Raw genomic sequence first — 19,646 nt, forward strand, 5'->3', positions numbered from 1 at the left:
GAGTGATGGCAAGCTGGGTCACAGGGAATGACTTCTCTCATATTCTCTTCTGAGGTCAGTGGTGATGTGCAAGGCTGGTACTGCCTAGCTCAGAGCAACCTTCCCTTGCACAAACAAAGCCTTTAGGAGAACAGGATAAGGCATGTTACAGGTACAGAAAACATACTGTAATCAAGTATCAGCCACAAATGTAAAAACCCTAGTGGTCCCACTGAACTTTTCACTTGGAGCATGAGATATCTCTGCCCTCTCCTGCCCCCCTTTATTTGGGATAAGCTGTAATGGGCTCTGCTCAATTCTCTGAGGCCGTGTTAGTCTGCAGGGCTGGCCCCAAGGAGCTCTTCCTATTTAAAGTGTCGCTGAGCTTACACAGTTCCAGCTCTTTGTGCCTTGGTTCTCTGGAATGACTCCTTTGGATTTCTGTCTGTGGGAGTGAGAGACAGCCTGCTGTCCTCATTTCCTTCTTGGCAGCTGCACATCCTCCCTGCCTTTGCAGAAGTGGTGGCTGAGGTAAGTGCAGTTGTGTGGAGAGCAATCAATTGTTTGTCATGCATGTTTAATAAGCAGCTGGGGTGACAGCCAGGACACCTTGGGTAGCCTTGATAGCCATGAGTTTCTAAAATGATCCAGCATTTGACTCACGCTAAATTATTTGCAGGCAAATGGAATGATTTGACTTTCAGAGGGAGGTGAGGGAGGTGATGGAGGTGGTCTTACTTAATGGTATTTCCACTTCTGGGTGTCTTTTTTTCAGGCTTCCCTTCTTCATATTTCTTTCAGTTGCTACCCTTTCTCTGAAGAAAAGCACTGCTGCTGCTGCTGCTGGTATTTTCTATCAAACTTAACCTCTTGTCCCAGCTTCATATCTCTCCTTGCTAAAGGAAAGTGAATGATAACAGTCCTGGGGATTTCTCCAGTGGTCTCTTACCAGCCAGAGTTGCAGCTGTTGAAAAGATTTTAAGCATCTCAGTTTCTCCAACTCAGATTTGGGTTTTTTACTGAGGATCATAGTGGTTCTGGTGAAGGTTTGTGTACATGACCTCAAGAACCTTGAGGTGCAGCAGTGCATTGGATGCAGTAGGAGGCTTTCCACAGGCTTTGGTGCACTTTGGCTCAGGCTTGTAAAGAATAACAGGAAACCCTGGAAAACGCACTGAGGGTAAACAGAGCAGTTTAGTTACATTAACTGTCTAGAGGAGAAACTCCACTAATGACCCAAACAAACAAAGCAAGTGCATTCGTTCAGCATTGCTGTGGGAAAACAGAGGGCTGATGATTGAGTTTAGCTTAAAAGAGTTACACAAGAAATTGGCCAGCTCGGGCCCAGAGTGTAATTCTGGCATCCTGACCCAGCTCTGATTGCTGCACAGGCTTCGGGGAGGCCAGAGCTCCCAGAGACTGCCTGCTAGTTTTCATTCATAGCAGTGCTACTTTAAAGCCTTGCTCTCCAAAAAAACTGCATCAAAGAGATCTGTTGTTGCTGCCTCCTGTGAGTCCTGATCAGATTTGCCTTGCTGTGACTGTGTTAACAGTCAGGACTCAGACTGGTCAGTCAGCTTGTTTCTGGCCTCACACATGATGAGCACAGTAAATGTGCTGCAGGACTCCTCCAGTGAGGCTGTGGTGTGTCTGACTGGTAAGCAATGCATTATTTATGTTAGGAAAGAAGCTGGAGTGTGAAACCAGAGTCCCAGAGTGCTTACTCTGAGTAAACATTGAATGAAAGGAGTTGAAGAGCTGAAGGACAGTCTGAGCTGCCCTTGCTTGCCTTTGTGGAATCTCATTGTCTTCAGGAGGAGAATGTGATGAGCTGAAGTTTCCCGTGGGGTTAGGATGGAGGAGTGACTGTGCTAGTCACAGCACAAAGGGAAACTGAGTCCTGCTCATCCATAATGGCTCTGCTGGCTTTGTAAAGGGTAACAGGCAGCATCTGTTTGATAAAATGGACATTTATGTCCCAGGGAACACAGAGGGCAGTGGGTTTGCAGGGCAGTGCAGTGTCATTTTGACATTGCTACTTCTAATCTAAGAGCTTTTCTTATCAACTCTTTGTTCAAGATCAGTTTATGTGAGAATAAAACCTCTCAAGGCAGAATATTTCAAGAGACTGATTACCTGCTTCTAATTCCACGTGAATTCTGAATAGCAGGTAAGATTAGATGGTCACAAATGAAATGTAAACTATTGATTGAGTTTGTACTTGTGTTTACTACAAACACACACTGCTCTGTCCCATTTATTTCTGTTAAAAGGAGGGGGACTATTCATTAGTGAAAAGAACCAGCATGGCACTGCATTTACTATGTGTTTAGGAAAACCTGGTCCCTTTGATGTAGCTAGAGACCCTTGAACTTCAGAAAAGAATGTGTTAGCATGCTAGGGTATGCCTTAGTCCTGCAGGTCATTTAATCATTTTCTCAAGTGAGTCATTGTAAGGTAAAGTAGATGCTGAGAAAAGTTCTGCCATGCCAATTAAAACAGGCTCCAAAGGTGTTGCTGGTTTCATTCTACCAGAAACTCATCACTGAGAGGCCAGGGGGGGTTGCCTGTGTACCTTGAGGCCAGATCCCAACCTATTATAAACTGGGAAAGCTCTTTTGCTTTATACCAATAAAGATATTCCTTTCAGGCTCAATTCCTTTATGCTTATGACTTTTAAAAGTATTTCTGTTAAGAAAACAGGAATGATTCAGAAATGGGTAGATTTCCACACATGTAAGAATTTAATGAATTTCAGAAGAAGCCTGTAAATAACTTAAGGTGTGAGTTTTGATTCATTCTTTATAGGCAATATATTTTCTGCCTCAAAACCCCTGCAAAACAAAGCTGAGTAAAGACTGACAGCCTCAACATTTCTCCTAGGCAAGACATCTTCCATGAGATCAGGTTTAAAATAAAGTTAAGGACAAGAATGTACGGATTAGTAAGTGTTTCTTGCCAACAAAATCTCACTTTCAACATACTTGACAAAAAATAATCGAAGCTAATCAGAAAGCTGAAGCGTTTCTTAATTAACAACCCTAGACCAAACACTAGTCTTTTCTGGAAGAGATAAAATCAGGGATCCTAAAGCACTTGGAAGGTCAGGAAGATGATTTGTTTTCAGCCTTTTGAGGTGGAACAGCTGATGTGCTGACCAGAGGACTGTTCAGGAAGCTGCCAGAGCAGGAGGGCCAGATCCCATCCCACAGAAACAGGAGGAACCCAAAAAGGACCCAGCTTTGAGTCTCAGCACTGTGACAGGCACAAGACAGACAATGCTGCAAGAAACCCTGGAAACCTGCCTGGTCTCCCTTAGAAAAGCTAACAGGATTGCTGCATGCCCATGAGCCTTCTAAACTGGCATTTTGGGGCAATCTTTGTCCTGGAGGATTCCTGACAAGCTCACATCCCTTGCTTCATGGTACTGGGCCCTTCCTTTCCTGATTTTTAGGAACACAATCTTTAGATGGGCTTATTTGCATTGGAGAAATACTGCTGGAACTTTCATCCTAGCATGTGAGGAGTTTTCTCTCTTCTGTGTGCAGAAACAACATGGGTAAAATATTTGGAGTGAAACCCAGGCTCCATTGAAGTCAATGGCAAAACTCCCATTCACTTCAGTGGAGCAGGAATTTCACTCTTGACTGTTTTGAAGTTAGAGTTACTAATAGACTGTTAGATTATTCCTGCATGCATCAAACAAAATGTGCTTGATGTTAATGTTTCTGCAGTGTTCAAAAACCACAAAGGTTTAAAAACAAGAATAACTATGAACTTCTCAGTCGAAAAATTTTATTAAATGTAGTTTTGCTAGAAATAATAATAATAATGTCCCTGGAGATAAACCTAAAATAATAGACTCTACCATATAATCTTCACTGTAAGCTAAAAATAGCAGAGATGGTGGTTTAATCTAAGCCATAATTATCAAAGTGCTGAAGTGGGTTTTGGTTCATTGCAACTAGAAATGGATGTCGTGTTTGGGCTCTGAACAGTCGAGTCCCAGGACTGGGGAGAAGCAAAGCCAAGAGCACAGTCAGAAAGCAAACAGGAGCCTCAGATTTGTAGGGAAATAGCACGGATTAAGCAGTGCATATTTAAAGGGACTGCTCCTGGCTTGCTCCAGCCAGCCAGCTGGAGACCCAGGGAGTTCTGTGCTTTCAGCCCCAAATTGGTGATGTTTTGCTAGAAAGGGACACTGGCTGCAGAAGGCACCTTTCTTCTGAAAGTTGTTTTCCATTTCACCTCGGAATTGAAGGAGGAATGTTACTGTTTCAAAGAGCTATTACTGTGATTCTGAAAAAGGGTTTTAATGCTCATTTTGGAGTAGGCTGGGAAATCCTAAACTCACTTTCACTGCCAGGCAGGTTGGTGTGATGGGCTGAGTGTAGGACTGGGTGTAGCAGGTGACCTTGGTCACACCATTTTTCCCTGTTCACAAAGTTTTACCTGCAGCAGAGGAGTCTCACCTTCCTATAGTGGCAGCAGGGATTTATTCTGAACCTGGACCTGCTGTAGCAGCCCGATGTTGAAGATTCCCCTAATGACAGAAGGGTCCTAAGGGGGAAGTTGAGTGGAGGTTGAAGTAACATATTTCTGTTTCTGAGTACTTTTGGAAATCCTCACTGAATGTGTTTGAATTCTTACTATGTATTTATACAACACAATCTGCTGTTTGTTTAGATGGTTTGTTTTGCTGAGTGGGGCACATTCTGTCTGTGCTGAGATGGGCATGGGGCAGTCTTGCTGCTTGTTTGAACAGGGCTTGCAGAAATGGGGCTTGGTTTTGCCTCAGGCTCCAGTCCAAACCCTGCTGTTACAGAGTCAGAGACTAACTGAGGTTGGAAGGGCCACTGGAGATCATCTGATCCCAACACCACTCAAAAACGGATCAGCCTCAAATTAGATGATTGTACAACACCACAAATTTAGAAAAGTGTTTTTCCTAACAGTTTATTCCAAATTCACACTGATGCAAGAACAAAGTAGGCCCATCTCTAGATCGTTCTCTCAGTGTAATTGTAGGGATCCTAGCCACTAGATTTGGGAAAGCAATCCTAAATTTTCAGTAAATATTCCAGCAGATACCCTTCTCTGAGCTACATCACTTTGACAGGTTCACTTCTCATAAACCCTGGGGGTTAAAGTCTGTAAGAGGCACATTTAAAAGTTTCAAACACAAAAATACCAAACACTTTGTGAAATTAAGGCAATGGATAAATTGAAGGAACTTAGTTCGTTTATTTTACAGGTGCCCAGGGCAGTACATGACTGATGGCATGTTGTGTGTGCAGCCTGTTGTCCAGCTGTTAATTGCTGAGAGTGTCATTGCTGGGGGCAGTGGGAAATGAGAAACCCACATCCTAACCTGAGAGGTTTTTTCTCTTGTATTGTCCTAATCCAACAGCATGGGAATGAGCCACGATGACGATCATCAGCCCTGTGCTGGGAGGTCTCACATTATGTCTGGAGAATGGGTGAAGGGCAGGAACCCCAGTGACCTTTCCTGGTCTTCGTGCAGCCGAGACGACCTCGAAAACTTCCTAAAGTAAGGATTGTGCTGAGTGTCAAAAATCCTACCAGGCAAGAATCCACTTTGTTGCTTTAAAGTGAAAGTATTAACAATTTTCCCTTTAAAGAAGTGTACATGTGTCATTAGGGTGTGCAAATTTGAATCTCCATTGCAATATTCCCTTGAAACTGAGGACTGAAGAGAGGCAGAAGAATTATGTGCAGTCAGTGTGCTGATAACAGCTTTAAAAAACCCTCATATCCCCTTCTGTTTACAGAAAGTGCCCTTCAGTTTTGCAATGACAGAAATCTGTGTGTATGGGGCCTGCACAAATCTCTGCTTAAAGATGCTGCAGCTTTATGCTGTGGCTTTTACTGTCTTGTTATTAAATAGCCTTTATTTTATTGAAACTTGACTTTGCCTGGAGGTAATTCTGATGTGTTTTGTCACTCCTCAGTGAGTGTTGGTCTAAAACAGTTCACTGTAAAAAAAAATTGCCTCTGCATCCATGTTTCAGCTCATCATATTCACTTGTTCAGGAAGGATTTCTGTCTTGCTGCTTGTTAAATCTCATGTACTACAGGAAGCACTGGAATTATCTGAACTGTGCAGTTCTAATCTTAAAACCACAGTGCAGCTCTGTTAAACAGTGCCTGGCACAGTGCTTTGTGCTAGGGGTGGGTTCAGCGTGGAAGATTTCCCACTCTGGGGGTTAGAGGTGGGAAAGAAAGGAAAATAATGAAAGAAAATGGGATATTTACCGCCACATTAAAGGCATTAATTAGGAAAGGAAGTTGCATCTGAACTCATCTGGTTGTGTCTGGCCCCTGATATGTCAGTGATATTCCAATTTGCAAAAGATTGTTGTGAAGGCAAAGAGAAAAATCTTCCTTTTATGCCTGTGATGGATAAGAAAAAACGTCAAAGGCTCAGAATTCAGCTGGGGGGATTGAGGTGAGACTGATGGAAGACTTTCCAGCTGTCATTTCAATGCTAGTGAAGCTTTGGGCTGGATTGCCTGAAGGCTGAATTGAGTCTTTGTCAGATTTCTAGGAACAGTTTAGACAAACTTTTAACCCAGAATGTTGTGAATGTCGTCTGCCCTGCCTTGAGGCCTGGGGCCACGAGTGAGTTCCCAGGGCCCTTTCTAGCCATAGTGATTTAGAACACTTCCAGGGAAACCGCACTGAGAGATTCCCCGTTAAAGAGAGGCCAGCGCTGCTCTGCTCGATGTGACCCTGCAGTTCCGAGGTGTTTCCCTAAAGGATTTTTCCCTTTCTCCCTCCTCCTGGCAGGTCCAAGGTGAGCACCTGCCTGCTGGTGACAGACCCGCGGAGCCGATACTCCGTGCGCCTCCCTCACAAGCTGCCCGGCATGCACTACAGCGCCGACGAGCAGTGCCAGATCCTGTTTGGCACCAACGCCACCTTCTGTAAGGACATGGAGGTAAGAGCTCGTGGAAACAAGGTGGGAAGTGGAAATAAAGCTGCCAAGCCCTGGGGGAGGGAAAAGGAGCCTGTGCTTCCCTCAGTTTCAGCGCTGCTGAGGGAAAATCGAGCGGGCCTGGAGCTCCGTGTCAGCTGCTCCTGCTTAGGCCTCATCCTTCTTTCCCCACACTGCCCTTGGTAATCTCCCAGAGCAGGCTCAGAAAAACTGGTGTTTGCACTTTGTTCCCTTTTGACATTGTTTTGCTGAAATGCTCTGTAGAGATTGTTTTCCTGGAAGTTCAGCTGAGGTGAAAGCCTCTCCTCACAAGAGTGTTTGGCCACTTGCACAGTCAGCTTAGCTGGCTGGCTGGGTGTTTCACAGGCTTCACCTTCACACCACTGCAGTGTTCTTAGGAGCTGACTCCTAACCCCGTGCTGAGGAAATGTTGATGTCTGCTTGTTTCATGAGGCCTTCCAGAATTCTGTGTGCTTTCTAAGCAACACAATGTTTTATCAGGATTTGGGTGCAGTGTGGCTTGCATTATGGGGTTGCTTGGCAAAACAGAAAGATTGATTGTTGCTGTCTCTGGAAGTGTAGATTGTATTTGAGATGAGACTATTGGACTCATCCTCTGGAGTTTAGATGGCCAAACTTTTCATAAGGTCTTACACATAATCAGATCTTTTAATTCTGAGCAAATCCTATTCCCTGCTGTAGACAGGGAGTGGGGTAGTGCTTCCAGTGTGGCCTTGGAGATATCAAAAAAAAAAAGGTCACAAAGCTGTGTTGTGTCACCAGCACCAGCTGGCAGCATCCCCTCCTGTACAGACAGACAAGAAGCAGACAGGTTTCTTGCTTTTAATAACTGGCCATTTGTATTTTTTACTTGTCCCTCATTCCCATTCTGAACAAGCTCGGGATCTTAAATCAGTCTTAAGAAAAAAAATAATAATCAGAAATAACTGAGGTTTCTAAGTGCCAAATTACTAAAACTGTTGAACACGTGCAAGTCCTGGGAAAATGCTCTTAGATTCACATTAGCTGCTTTATTTATTTTGGACTTGGAAGCTAGCTAATATAAAACAATAGGAAAAGATCTTGGATAGGTTGTATTTCCCAGCTCCATCAAGAAAATGCAGACCACCAGGACTACTGTACTGGAAGCAAAGCGTTAGAATATAGGTCTGTAAAGAAAGCCTCAGATCTACCCAGCATGACTCAAGTTCTTCCACTTGTGTGGGTGTCACCCAGCTGGACTGCTCTTGGAAGAGATTTTTGCTATTTCCCTTGTTGTGATAAAAACCCATTTTGTTTCTGGATATTCCAGTGCCTGATGAGAATGTCAGCCCGCTGGTAGGTGGTCAGCATTTCTCACTCAGCAGTTGCATGTCCAGTCTGGAATTGCTGCAGGGCCTTGCTGTTTGCCAGAATAAAGTGCCAAGAGGCACCATTCTCTGTGAGATACAGACAGCAGGTGTTTGTGTCTCCCAAGATTTTTCACCAGTCTAATTACTTGACACTTCAGAACACAATGAAAAATGTGCTCTTTTCCTGCCTCTCTCCTTTCTCCCGAAAAAGAAGCATATTTTGTGAGGACATCAGTGCTTCCTAATAAAAAGCCTGGTAGAACTTCAGCAGATTAAAACAAATGTGCAGTCCCTTATTTAGAATTATTTCTGTTGCAGATGTGCATTAAGAATTAGCATTCACCCTGTGAAGCTCTGGATCAGTTATGTCACATGCCATTAATTTAAGCAAATATTTACATCCTGTTATGCTGCTCTGAACTGGTGTTTGATGGCAAGGAAAGGAAATTCTTTAGAGGAAATGATCACTTCTGATTTTTAAACCTCTGAAGTTTGTGTTCTTTTCACCTTTGTGTTCCTCAGGCCTCATCTGCAGAGTACTTGTATCATAAGTCTCAAAGCTGTCTACAAAAATATGAACCAAAAAAAAAATTGGCACTGGTCACTGGCATTAGCTGTAGAAATTATTGGCAAACACAGCTGTCTCCTCTTTTAGCCAATGGTAATGTGGTATTTTTAATTCAATAAAGTATTAAAAAAATCCAAATGTAAAAGCAATAAACATTTGACAGTAAATATTTGTTACGAAAAGGAAATAAACTTCAGGAAATGAGCCTGCTCAATCTTTTTATGATTACATGTGTCTGCTGCCTATTTTCTTATATAATAAAAGAGTTACATTACAATATTTCTTTGGAGATAGTTGAACTACATAATTGTATCAGGCAAACTAGAGGCCCTATACTCAAAAATACCGTGCAATTTGGTTTAGAGCAAACTTCAGAGGTTAGATGATTTCAAAATTTCAGAAAATTTCTGTGCAGTAAGCTCTCTCCTTTAACAGCATCAAAGCCCAGTTTTTTGAAGGAATATAATCTTTGCTTTCACAGAGTCAGGTCCCTCAATGCTTGGTAGTGGCTGGACCTCTGACACCAGTCCAACAAGATAGTTAATCCATGAATATTCACCCTTATCTGAATATTTGAGATTGATCCCCAAAATTCTCCTTCCATTTTGTTTTTAAGGATAACTCAGATGCCTTAGAACAGAACTGTAGCTCTCAGGTTTATCAGTTTGCCAAACCAGCTATCCTGCTGCTGTTCTGCTCCAGATTTACAGAAATTAAAACATGAGGAAGGCTCAGCTTTACATACACCAAACCTCGACATTCCTTTCTCCTTTCCTTCTAAATCTTAATATCCTAAAAAATGAGTTTATGATGGTCAGATGATCCTCAGTCTGTTGTGATCTGTGACCTCCAAGATGTATAATTCAGATCTGGTTCTGTAACATCAGTGTTGGGTGGGATTTTCTAGTGCATGTCACTCTTTAAGGAGCTGTGACTCAGGCTTTTGGCCTGGGTTCCTGTTAGGACAGGGAACAAGTGTCCAAGGCCAGGCTGGACAGGGCTGGGAGTCCCCTGGGCTCGTGGAAGGTGTCCCTGCCCATGGCAGGGGGTTGGAACTGGATGAACTTCAGGATCCCTTCCAACCCAAACTGTTCTGTGATTTCACATATGTTGATGAACCTCTCAAGACCCTTCAGCAGGTTCCCTTTCACATCCAAGTTAAGAGTTTTCTCCTGGAATATGCAAAGGGAACAAAGTGCTTTCCCGTGGTGCTTTCTGTTCATCTTTCCCATTGCAAGTGTCAGGCATTGTCTGATCCATGCAAGTGCTTGTCTAGCAGGATGTGAGTGTGCTCTGCCTGTCTCCAGCTGGGAAGCTGCACGGTGCTGGGAGAGCCTTGGCCCACCTAAGAGCTTACACAGTGGTCTTTGAGGCAGACAGGTTGCTTTTAGCAGAAATTAAATAGATGACTGTGTCATTCCCAAGCCCTGAGCAGCATCATGGTGATTGCAGGGAAAGCTGGACAGAAATGCACCTCTGGCACTGCACAGGGCATTATCAGAGCACCCCAAACACGGAGAGCCCAGTGGGCTGTGGCTGCTGAGTGCTGATGTGAGCCCAGGGCTAGCATGGGAGCACTTGTGCAAATTACAGGCAATTCAACCTGTCTGACCTCTGTCCTTCAGCTCCACACTGGGCCATGAATCAGCTATTGTGAATTCATTTGACCCCTCCTCAGAGGAAGCAGAGAACTTCAACCCCAGCCAGGCGATGATGCCCCAGAGCAGGAGTTAACCCTTTGCTGTCCCTGCTTTTATTCCAAGAAGAATAACATGGGTGGTTTCTGCTGAATCTCCCACGGAGCAGAGATGATGTTTCTCCCTAAGAAATTCATCAAAACACATTTGAAACCTCACATGGAAACATTCTGCGTGTTTAATCTTTATTTTTCAGGCTGGCACGCCTACCAACAGAGGCTTTTGCACTGAAATCATATTTATGGGGGAAAAAAAGAAGTGATTTCTATCTCATGTATCCGTTTGGCTGTTTGTTTTATAAGCCTTTTGGCTTATTTATTATTAACACATTTTTGCGGGTTTTTACGTAACTGTTATCATCCAGCATTGTTTTGAGTCAAAACTGGGCTGAGGCTGGAGTGGCACTTGGAAGGAGATTAGCATTGCTACAAAGAGATTTTTTTCCTGGGACACTGTCAACTCAGCTGTAGCTGGGAATGTGAATTTTGACACAGCACTGTTTTATGAAACACTAAACCAGCTAGAATTGGCTCCACTGTTCTTCTCAGGTTCAGGTTGTTTTTTAACAAATGTAGGTATTTTCCAATATCTACAAGCTACAGAACAAGAGGGCAAAATTGATCACAAGCCAAAGGAGACAAAGTGGAGTTCTTGACTAATATGGAAAAGGAGAGGAACCAAAAAACAAAGTAAAGAAAAACTAGCAATTGTAATGATCAAGTGGATTTTATGCACCCCTTCAGTTTGCATATTTGATGGTGTGGTGGTGAGTATAATTCAGCAATTGTAGGTCTCTCTGTGGTCTTGATCTTGCAAAGAGACTGCTCAAGTGGCCTTTTGGGCTCTGTGCATGGGAATCAATGAGCCTCTGTTTGCTTTTTCTCTGCAGGGCCATTTGTGAGATGCAGGCCATGATAGTGAGCCCTATTATTTAGTAATGTATAAAATATTTACAAGAACGTGGTAATTAGATTGAAAACTGGTTTATCCTGAAAATAATAGGTTGCACTGTCATTTTCTGTACAACCAGAGACTTTGTCTACATGGTAACACTAATAAATCTGGAAGAGGATGGGTTGGGGTTTTTTTGAGGCTTGCAGGATAGAAGCCTGGCAGTTCTAAAATAAAATGAGCGGATTTTTTTTTTTTGAGAAGTAAAGGTAACAATTAACTTAATTGCCATTCTATAGTTTATAGTTTTCCTCATGTAGGTTGTTAGAATTCAGACTTTTTTCACATTGCCTGTTTCTATGAAGCTGAAGTGTCCTATTTCACTGCTTCTGTATGTTGCAAAAATACCTTTTTCTCTTTATTTTCAGTGGAAATACTTTTTGTTTAAGAGAGAGAAAGAACGAGGGAGAAGCAGAGTTCCTGCCTGGGCAGCACAGCCCAGTTTACAATTATTGGAATGCTTCAGAAATTTTTGTACGTGTTTCAGTTTGGAAGGTGGTCAAAACACATTCTGGTGCAGTGGTTTAAAGAAAAATAAAAAGAGAGAAGGGAACCAAAATAAAATTATAAAAATACAACGTGGAAATTTTGGAATATAAACATAATAAACTCTTAACAATAGTAGAGGAAACCTATTAAGAATTAAACACTTGAGCTTGGCAATTCTTCATTTCTTATTAAGACAAGGGGAGGCAGAAAGAATTAGTGTAGCCTTGTGATGTGGCATCTACAGCTGAAGTCTGAACTTTACAAAATTAGCCAGAATACGATTGAGTATCAGCCTGCAAATAGTGTATAACTGTGGAATTGCATTTTATAACAAGCTTGAAGGGCATTCAGGCTTCTCCCACTGGCCTGCTGGGAGCTTCCCATCTGCAAAACACTTCAAGAGAAACTCCATATATTTCACAACCACATCTGAATGGTGTGTGTGCATATTTATATTTATTTTGCTGTCTCTTGCTTCTCCTTTCCCATGGCCAAGAAGCACAATCCCTGATTTCATTCTTTTAATTTTCCTATTTTTTAATGGACAACTCTGCCTGTTGTTCAAAAAAATCAATGTTTTTCATATCTGAGAATCAGATATTAAGGCTTGAGGAGTGCACTGGGAGCTGTTGAGTGAACATTACTCTTAAGAACAGCTCTTTTGGTAATAAGTCACAGTACAAAATTCCAACCATTTAATTCAAAGACTGTGTTCCAGTGCTTTGTTCCATGTGTCTCTGCTTCCAGGTTTGACCATATAAAGACACTTCCATGATTCTTCCAGCTGATATGACATGTACATGTTGTGTTCTCTCATTTAAGATGCTGAAACCTGGACTGAAGAGCTCACACAGTAAGAGTTGTGTGTTGGTAGAAAAATGCATCAAACTTGTCCTTTTCTTCTTGGATTTTTCCATGTCTGTGGATCACTGGAGCTGGTGACATGAGTGCTCTAAAGGCACTGGAAAGATTTGTAGTCAGCATAATGTTTTGCCATAAAATTAGTTTGTGGTCTAATGAATGCTCTCTTTCCAATCTTTCTTTGACTGTTAATTTAATTCCAGGTACATAAAAAATTAAATGAAACTGGTGCTTTGCAAAGAAATACTTTAGACCATGAAGGTTTTTAGTTTTTCTTGAGAGCACCAGAGACAGCTGAAACTAGAGACAGTGTTTTCCTGTTTCATTGTTTGCTTCCCCGTGTACAGCTTAAGAAAACAAAAAGTGTTTCTCTTCCTTTGTGCCTTCCTTGCGGTCTGGGAGTCTTGCACTGCTTGTCTGGTATCAGCTCTAGACACAGGTCAGCAGTTTGGCCACTGAGACATGGATCCGAATTTCACAATTACCTTGTCTGGGTCAGCACGTGGCTCCTTTCCAAAAGTGCCTCCCAGTTTCACAGGATTTGAGTTTGGAACTCTTTTCATCTTGTTTTCAGCACCAAGAAGCTCCATCAAGCAACGCTGCTCACCTTCCATGTGATTGCTGTGGGTTGTTTATGCACCCAAAAGTAAAGACAGGGATGCTGTAGAAATTGGGGACATTGTTTTTGTCACATTGTGTAAGGAATTGCTGCTCAGGAGCAACACTTGCATTGTGTTTTGAACAGGAAAGGAAGAGCAAATTTTGTGTTTATTGTACCTAAGAGGTGTTCATTATGATTCCATTCATAAGCACATTTTCTCTCCTGGTTAGCAATATGCTGAGTGAAAACCTTGGCAAAGTAAGAGAGTTCTGATACTTCATTGAAAGTCACCCTATTTTGAAGCAAGCCTGTGTGTTATGAGGTCTCTTGCTCCTCTCCCTTAAGGGTGTTTACTCTTCCTAAATTCTTATTCATAGTCCCCTCATTTTGACAGAAAAATTGGTTTGATGATGGTTTAATTATGATGCTAGAAATAAGAGGCTCCTCTTTCCAGTGGGCAGCAGAAACAAATTCATCTCCGGGAGAAATCAGTGTTCCTTTCCTTGGATGCAGACAAGGTGAGGGAGAGAATGTGTAGGGAATGAACAAGCTTCTGCAGAGTTGTTCCATGGTGGGAAGGACTTTATTTATTATCTTCATTCATTGAATTCTCGTTATGCTTTGGAGGGTTGGAAGCTCCCTGAGGGTTTGCGGTGGGTGAGTGTCGTGAGCCCTTTCTTGTGAGCCCATGGGAGCTCATGGGGCAGGATCACGCAGATTTCAGCAGCAGTGGTGATGCAATGGCTGCCCCAGGAAGAGCTCCAGACCTGCTGCCTGTGGGCAGGGAGCTGGCTGGATTAACTCTGCCTTCTCCTCATTTCCAGCTGCAGCACTGAGCTAAGGAACCTAAAATAGATCCCTTCGCTGAGCCGCGCCTGAGCTCCGCGCGCTGCGAGTCCGCGTGGGGATGGAGTCCCAGGGAGGGGAAACACCGTCCTGGAAAAGTGTGAAAAGCTGGGAAAGGTGGGAAGGGCCAGAGCCAGAGCCTGGCTTTAGCTGGAGCAGGCAGTGACACAGGAGCCTGTAGCTGTGACACTGAGCAGAGAGCTCTGAGCAGCTCTGGTTCAGCTCGTCTCCCAGCAGACTTTCAGCAAGACATTTAATCCCCTTCTGTTCCTCATCTTTCCACCTAGAACAGGGTGATAAAACTTCCTTTATCCCCAAGCTCCCAGGAGTCTGTTTAGATGGTGAGATGTTTGAGGGAGAGAAAACACCTGGCACAGGGAGGCCCCTTTGTCAGATAGCTGCCATTATAATCGCTGTAATCCGAAGCGCTGCTCACCTGCCGAGCACATCTCTCCCAGCTTGGGAGTTTCCAGATCGTGACCTCTCCCAGGACTGGTTCCTAACAGCTGTGCAGACAAGCTTCCCTATCTCCCAGGAGATTCTGGGAGTCTAACATGTGCACCTTTATAACTATTTTATTTTATTTCAGTTTCTAAATTTATTTTCTGTATAAATTCCTTAAGAATTCAGTTGAAAAAGCATTTCTTTCTTCTTTTTTTTAAAGTAATTTTAAATTTTTATTGAAACTCTACTTCTCAACAGCCATCTCGCTTTCTAAAATTTTATTTTGCTCTTGGATATATTTCAAACTGGGAGCTGATCCAAAGATGACCTTTCCCCACAGACAGTTTCAACAAATCAATATTTTTCCAGTGTGAAATATCTATCATTGGAAAATCCTCACTGGCACTTCTTGAACACTGTAGGGAATGCTTTGCAGGCAGGGACCTGCCATCTGAAAGCTGGTTGCTGAATGCAGAATTAGCACTAATACAGTTCTTTTGATGCCTTCTTCTGTATCAGTGTGAGCTCTGAGCTGCCACTCACATACATCAGCTTCCTTTCAAGCCCTGCCATGTCTCACTTGGATATTTCCCCACAAAGCTGGCTGTTTAACCATTAAAAAGTCACTGCACTGCCTTGCTGTTTAATGGGGGGTTTTGTTTGGGTTCCTATTGTAGCTGAGGAGGACACACGATCTCTTTTGAAAAGAGCTATTAACATGATAAAACATCTTGGGAACACACAGTCTCAGAGCTGAGGGTTTCATCTTCGCTGGGGTATCTGAGCAGTATTGAACGCAGGGACTGGGCTAACGAGGGGCTGGGCTTTGTAGTGGTGTGGCACCAGAACACAGAGCTCAGCACTGTTATAGATTTCTCTATAACTGTTTCCTGAAATATGCTTTGCATTTAGGGTTCTGAATCAAACACGGGGATGCTAAAAAATCCGATGATTTCCATACCTCAAAGATGGGAGATTTCAGAAAGGTTAGTGTTGCTGAGAGAGGTATTTGCTTTGTTTATCTCCCTACAATTATGTGTGTGTATACATGTACATGTAGACATAAACACACACACATATATATATATACACCCACCTGTATGTGAATATTTACACACTCTATCCCTACTCTGGGCTGTTCTGCAGGTGCAAACACACATATTTGAGGTGATCTCTGCCCATTGCTTCCCCGTGCCATGGCTCATACTTGGGCATGTGACCTGGCTTTATCACCTCCCATGTTCTTGTGGACTATGGAGGGATTTTGGTTGCCACCCAAAATTGTAGAAAAAGCTGTTTCATTTTTATGACTTTATTTTTGCCACCACTCACTCTGCCTTCCCAGTTTTACATCAAAGAGCAGAAATTACCATGACACTGGGCTTGCATAATGCACAGATATTTAGCAATGGTGCTCATATGTGTCTAGAACAGCTTCTTTAGGGATGTAGTGAATTCCATCACATCTTCAGCCAGGATGTTCCTCTGACAGAAAACAGAAGCAGGCGGTTTCCTTCTGGGGACAAAGTCTCTGTCTGGGTCATTCAGGAGATCTGGCTGGAGTGTTTCTCCTCCTATTCTGCTCTGAAGCTTTGTGGTTATATGCAAGAGAGGGGCTGAAGACTGGAAAAGTGGCAATACTTGCTGTCTGCATCTTTCATTTCCAAAGCTTCCTTCATTTTACTTATCAATATTTTCCCTAGCCACAGTTTGGAAGGAGGTTTTGCTGGTAGTGCTTTCACACTGTGGTTTATTAACTAGATTTGTGTTCTTCCTGTAATACTTATGGATGGTTAATTGAAGTACTTTTTGATTTTAGTCCTCCCCAGAAGGCAGGGGTTTAGAATCTGGGAGTTACAGGGTGGAACAGTGAATTTCTCAGTAAGCTCTGAAGTCTCTGCCTTGTCAATCCTTCTGCCTCAGCATACCTATCAATAAAACAGTGTGTGGTGTCCTCATGGCTAATTTGTGCTTAAGTGCTTTCAGAGCTGTGGGTAAACCACTAATTAGTCACAGTCATTTAGTCAAAATTACTAAACACTGATATTTTCCCATATGCTCAATTTGTTCAGAGAAAATGTCTTGAAAATTCATTGATTTAGGTTTCCCTGGAGTATTTGCTGTTGTTTGTTTGTTTGACAATGCCTTTCTGCATTGTGCTTAATACAGATGCTGAATTGTGCTGTCTGCTTCCAGTTTTTGTGAATGTTCTTAGGTTTAAATAGTGCAAAATCCTCTTTCCAGAAAGAAATGTGGAAGTGGAGCAGGATGCAGACACTGCTGTGATAACTTTTGTTTCAGTATGTTCTACATCATCACTGGGACTGGGATTTATCTCGTCTGCACCCTCTCTTGTACAGATCTATTTTATAGAGACATGATGTGTTTTATAGGGACATACCAACATGCCTGTACACAAAACACACATGCACCCACAGTCTCTTACATTACATTGGGGAAGAACCATGAGGCTGAGGCGTGTTGACTCAACTATTTAATGAGGTGCAATAAATCTTGACAAGACCAGCTGGCACTAGAGTCAAGTTTCTCATCTTTTTACCATTACATTGAAATGTGAACAATAGTGGAAAGAAATGTAACTCTTCTTTGTAGTACTTTTGGTACTCAGCTATGCAGCGCTGTATTGAAATCATCCCCTTCCATGGAATGCAAAGCATGGTGGATGCTGTGGAAAGTGTTACCAGTGCAAAGGTCCCTTTTCCTGGTGCTTTTTCTTAAACTCTGAAAATGTTTTGATCTGGCAGGTCTCAGATGAGATCAGATTGTGGTCAGCACTGAGCACACACTGGCTGAGCAGAGCAGCAGAGAATGGGGAGAATGATCCCCAGAATATTCCACTCTTCGACCCTCCTGTTACCAAGCTCCTCCTTTGCTGCCCAGCACAACAGGACATCCTTTCCTCTTTCTCATTCCACCCTCTCCCCAGGGACATTGCTGGCTGATTATTGCTACCACCAGCTGCAGTTACTTGAGTATCTTTTTCTAAAAATAGGAGTAATTAAGCATCTTGCACATCTAACATTTGGCATGGTTCCAAAGCACCCAGTGTGGCCTCCCATATAGGATTCCTTTTTAATGGACCAGATTTATTCTTGTGAAAATAAATCTGTTTAAATAGCTCACTTTTTGTTCGGGGTAGGTTTTGTTCCTGTCAGTGGCATCCATCAATCTCTTTCATGTTTCCAGCCTCACCACTTAATGCCAATCAACCCTTAAAAAATAATTGCTCCCAAACCAACTGGATGCCTCTGGATTCACTTGAGAACGACTGCCTGAGCTTTGAAGTGTATCCCATAATGATGGCTGGCATCTCCAGAAGTACTAACTGCACCTCCTGCTTTGTGATTGCAGCATTTGATGTGTGCTGGGCTCTGGTGTCTGGTGGAAGGAGACACATCCTGTAAAACAAAGTTGGACCCCCCTCTGGATGGCACCGAGTGCGGCGCAGACAAGGTAATCACAATGCTCAGCTGCAGGCACTTTTGTTTCTCAGCACTGGCAATAATGTTTCTAAGATGTTCACTATTTACCATAAACCCATAGCTGGTCGCGTTCTGGATTGTATTTGAGGTAGAAAGTGTGCAGAGCATTTAGCCTGACATTTGGGGAGTGGTGGGAGATGGGGAAAGAAAAAGAGACTACTTAAAAACTTCATAGTTTCTACAAGTAGCTCAAAATAATTGAGCTCAAATCCAGTGATGTTCTGTTCTTTTTGAGGTATAATTTGCTGTATTTATTTATATATGTATTTTTTGCAACTTGACTGGTTTGGTAACTCTCAGCCCCCTACTCACTGGTTTTGGATTCTAATTTTTTTTCATCTATGGTATAGTTGGGGAGATAAGGAAGGACAAAATTAAAAAGCTGGTTGCTGAAGTCAGGGATTAGAACCTTTTCTTTGCTTGCAAATAAAGATAAACAATGACAAGAAAAACTGGGTCCTGGAAACCATGACAAGGAAATGAAAAAGGGGTTTAGGCCCATGTTTTTCTAACTGGAGGAGTCCTGGTGACTTTTTTATAAGGTTTTTAGCAGTGCTTACTGTGTCACATCCTGGACAGGCCAAGTTTGCTGCTTGGTCAGGAGCCAGCACAACCTATTAGAATCAGAGGGGTTTGGGGCTTTAGCCAAGTTAGGTCCAAAATACTTCAATCATTTTGCACATACTGGGAACAGTGCTGATGAAGACATTGCTTTGGGGTATAATTTCTTGGACTCCGTTTCTGTGAATTGTGGGGCTTTAAGTCTTAGTACTTAGATAATTATCTGCTTTATAAAGTGAGGGGCTCTGTTCTGTGATTGTTTTTTTAATGACAGAACTCCCTTCAGGGGCTTGTTGAGAGCTACACTTAAATTTCTACATTTCCCCTCCTCCCTTCCTCTTTCTCCTACTGCCATCTCACCAAAGCCTCGAATCCCTAGAAATTTAAGTGTGGACTCGTTGCAGTCCCTCAGACACCCTTTAAAGCTCACCTGTGCAAGGTGAGGGCTTCTCCCCAGGCTGTGCTAACCCGATTGCCTTGCAGTGGTGCCGAGCCGGGGAGTGTGTCAGTAAAACGCCCATCCCTGAGCACGTGGACGGCGACTGGAGCGCGTGGAGCCCGTGGAGCATGTGCAGCCGGACGTGCGGCACAGGCGTGCGCTTCAGGCAGCGCAAATGCGACAACCCCCCGTAAGTGCTCACCCCATCCTGGCCCCCTGGGCCATGCTGGCAGCCTTTTCCATCCTGGGCAGGCCAAGAGTACAGGGGAGAAACGGCAGCAGAGCTGTGCAGAAATCCTCAGAAATTTCTCATTCACAAGCTGCAGTGACCAGGTTGGAATCCTGGAGTGACTTGAAGTAGGTCCTGTGGAAGTGGCTGGAAGGGTGACCTTTGGAA

At 43.1% G+C, this 19,646-nt stretch overlaps 1 protein-coding gene across 2 annotated transcripts in view; it reads left to right on the forward strand.

The window, feature by feature from the left end:
- The window catches only part of ADAMTS17 (ADAM metallopeptidase with thrombospondin type 1 motif 17), a 156,075-nt gene that overhangs the window by 70,399 nt on the left and 66,030 nt on the right, over window positions 1-19,646 (forward strand). For both annotated transcript variants that reach the window (XM_063412718.1, XM_063412719.1), the window contains exons 9-12: window positions 5,390-5,530; window positions 6,790-6,940; window positions 18,119-18,220; window positions 19,294-19,439. In XM_063412718.1, coding sequence (XP_063268788.1) covers window positions 5,390-5,530; window positions 6,790-6,940; window positions 18,119-18,220; window positions 19,294-19,439 — 540 coding nt within the window. The remainder of the gene's footprint in view (window positions 1-5,389; window positions 5,531-6,789; window positions 6,941-18,118; window positions 18,221-19,293; window positions 19,440-19,646) is intronic.

This window comes from Prinia subflava, chromosome 15 (assembly GCF_021018805.1).
Source record: "Prinia subflava isolate CZ2003 ecotype Zambia chromosome 15, Cam_Psub_1.2, whole genome shotgun sequence".
NCBI classification, from domain to species: domain Eukaryota; kingdom Metazoa; phylum Chordata; class Aves; order Passeriformes; family Cisticolidae; genus Prinia; species Prinia subflava.